Source organism: Siphateles boraxobius, unplaced genomic scaffold, assembly GCF_051911475.1.
Source record: "Siphateles boraxobius isolate OS27281-9 unplaced genomic scaffold, OSU_SipBor_1 82, whole genome shotgun sequence".
NCBI lineage: Eukaryota > Metazoa > Chordata > Actinopteri > Cypriniformes > Leuciscidae > Siphateles > Siphateles boraxobius.
In genome coordinates this window covers 1,422,501-1,425,000 of record NW_027509211.1, presented here as the reverse complement: position 1 = coordinate 1,425,000, position 2,500 = coordinate 1,422,501, and the positions used below count along the sequence as shown (strand labels likewise).

The 2,500-nt window shown below is 44.5% G+C and overlaps 1 protein-coding gene across 7 annotated transcripts in view; it reads right to left on the bottom strand.

Annotated features, from left to right (window-relative positions):
- The window catches only part of arap1 (ArfGAP with RhoGAP domain, ankyrin repeat and PH domain 1), a 105,578-nt gene that overhangs the window by 5,140 nt on the left and 97,938 nt on the right, over positions 1–2,500 (bottom strand). For all 7 annotated transcript variants that reach the window (XM_077221394.1, XM_077221393.1, XM_077221395.1 and 4 more), the window contains 3 exons: positions 1,844–1,903; positions 1,128–1,191; positions 826–987 (listed from right to left, as the gene is read on the bottom strand). In XM_077221394.1, coding sequence (XP_077077509.1) covers positions 826–987; positions 1,128–1,191; positions 1,844–1,903 — 286 coding nt within the window. The remainder of the gene's footprint in view (positions 1–825; positions 988–1,127; positions 1,192–1,843; positions 1,904–2,500) is intronic.

Genomic DNA, 2,500 nt, shown 5'->3' with positions numbered 1-2,500 from the left:
AAACTTAAAAGTGCCTAAAGCACAACTTACGACATGTATGCCGTCAGGAGTAGTGTAGTGTGTCATGCGTAGCGTAAATATCAGCGGTTCGTCACATTACTCGCATAAGTTGCACTTTACACTTAAGTGGAATCCGTATGTTCGTTTGGCCGGAAGCTAGTTATTTAACTTTATAAAGGTTAAAGGTGCTCTAAGCGATGTCACGCGTTTTTTAGGCCTAATCTAATACAGCAAACATCTCCTTTCTATCCGCTAGCTGCCTGTCCCCTGAACACTGTCAAACACCCCAGGCTCCACACACGGCAACACAAACACACTGGGCTAACCCGCACCACCAAACATAACACACTGTTCCAGCCAATAACCAACGAGAAGGATTTGGGGGCGGGGTTTGGGGGGTCAGTGTGCGGACGAGGGAGGGTCTAGCTAGCCTCCGTTTTGTTTGACAATACTTTAAACGTCAACAAGAAATGACGTCACCCGATATCGCTCAGAACACCTTTAAATATGATTTTTTTTTTTTTTTCACAAACGCATCGTATTGCTTCTAAAGGCCTTTATTACACCCGGAGCCTGTGGAGTTCGTTTACGACGGATTGATGCACGTTTCTGGGCTTCAAACTGTTGGTTGCAATCCACTGCCATTATAAAGCTGGAAAGAGTCAGGATATTTATTAATATAACTCTGATTGTGTCCGTCTGAAATAAGAAAGTCATACACACCTAGGATGACTTGAGGGAGAGTAAATCATGGGCTAATTTTCATTTGAAAGTGAACTACTCCTTTAAGTGTGATTGGCTGTGTGATTGGCTGATCAGACTCACGGCGAGAGGATCGGCTGTGAAAGCGGCGACACTATTCCTCATCTCGTTCTCACTGCCGCGCAGAGGAATCAGAGACACGTTACCGAAACGAGCGTCTAGCGGCGCCGAGCGACTCGTGGAGCGAGACTTCAACCACTCCGCCGGCCACACTCGCCCACCGTTCTGACAGAGACAGAGAGAGAGAGATTTAGTTTAAACACATTTCAGGTTAATGTCGAACATATTAATTTCTCCAGAATAACAGCCCTTTAACATCAGAATTAAAGGAGTGTGTGTGTGTGTGTTGATCCTCCTGGACTGACCTGTATGCTCATGAACGTAGCGAACCATTCCCTCATATCTGTCTGTGTGTCGCAGCACAGGTACCTGACACACACACACACACACACACACACCTCTCATGAAAACATGATTTCAATCCATTCAACGCAATTAATATATTTTGATCAACTCACAAACCCCAGTATGAGAAACCCTGCAAGAGGTTAGTCACACCATATTAACATTATTTACAGAGAATATAACTGATACCGACACTTCTGTGTGTGTGTGTGTGTGTGTGTGTGTGAGAGAGAGAGAGTGTGTGTATGTGTGTGTGTTTGTGTGTCTGTGAGAGAGAGAGAGTGTGTGTGTGTGTCTGTGAGAGAGTGTGTCTGTGTGTGTTTGTGTGTCTGTGAGAGAGAGTGTGTGTGTGTGTCTGTGAGAGAGAGTGTGTGTGTGTGTGTGTCTGAGAGTGAGAGTGTGTGTGTTTGTGTGTCTGAGAGAGAGAGAGTGTGTGTGTGTGCGCGTGTGTGTGTGTGCGCGTGTCTGTGAGAGAGAGAGAGTGTGTGTGTGTGTGTGTCTGTGAGAGAGTGTGTGTGTGTGTGTTTGTGTGTCTGTGAGAGAGAGTGTGTGTGTGTGTCTGTGAGAGAGAGAGAGTGTGTGTGTGTGTCTAGAGGGGCCAAACGAACCCTTACCCTTGTTTGTCTGAGTCAGAAACGTGTGTTCACAAACACAAACACACACACAGATTTCTCACCACTGCTGTCTCTCCTGCTTTTCCTGTTTTTCACTTTCATAGACGACGGTGAGACCCCAACTATAGACAGAGACAGAGAGAGAGAGAGAGAGAGAGAGAGAGTGTGTGTGTGTGTGAGTGAGTGTGTGAGTGAGTGAAAGAGAGAGAGACAGAGAGAGATTGAGTTTGTGTGTGTGTGTGAGAGAGAGAGAGAGAGAGAGAGAGAGAGAGAGAGAGAGAGAAAGGGATAAAAGAATTAAACATTCAGAGTCTATATTTATGTTTAATATTAATTTCCACGGACGATCATGTCCAGATTCCCTGAGAAACTGAAAGTGAAATGCACCTGTAACTCAATCATCATTACATTCACACTCTCAGTGCTGTGAACCAATCTGTGAAGCGGCTCAAGATGATCCAGACACTGAATATGTGTGAATATCTGACACTGAATATCCTGATCAATCAAATATCATACAAAACATAAAACACATATGAACCCTTTTTACTGTCTGAAGGTTCAATAAACTGGTCCATTTCAAAGTTATTCATGTTATCATTTCATATGTCAGGTGTTTCTTCTACAGTATCTGATTGTGTCCTGACACACACTGACCCCTGCTGGTCAGAATCACACACACATCCTCAGATTACAACACGAGTTCTGAGCGTTCAGAA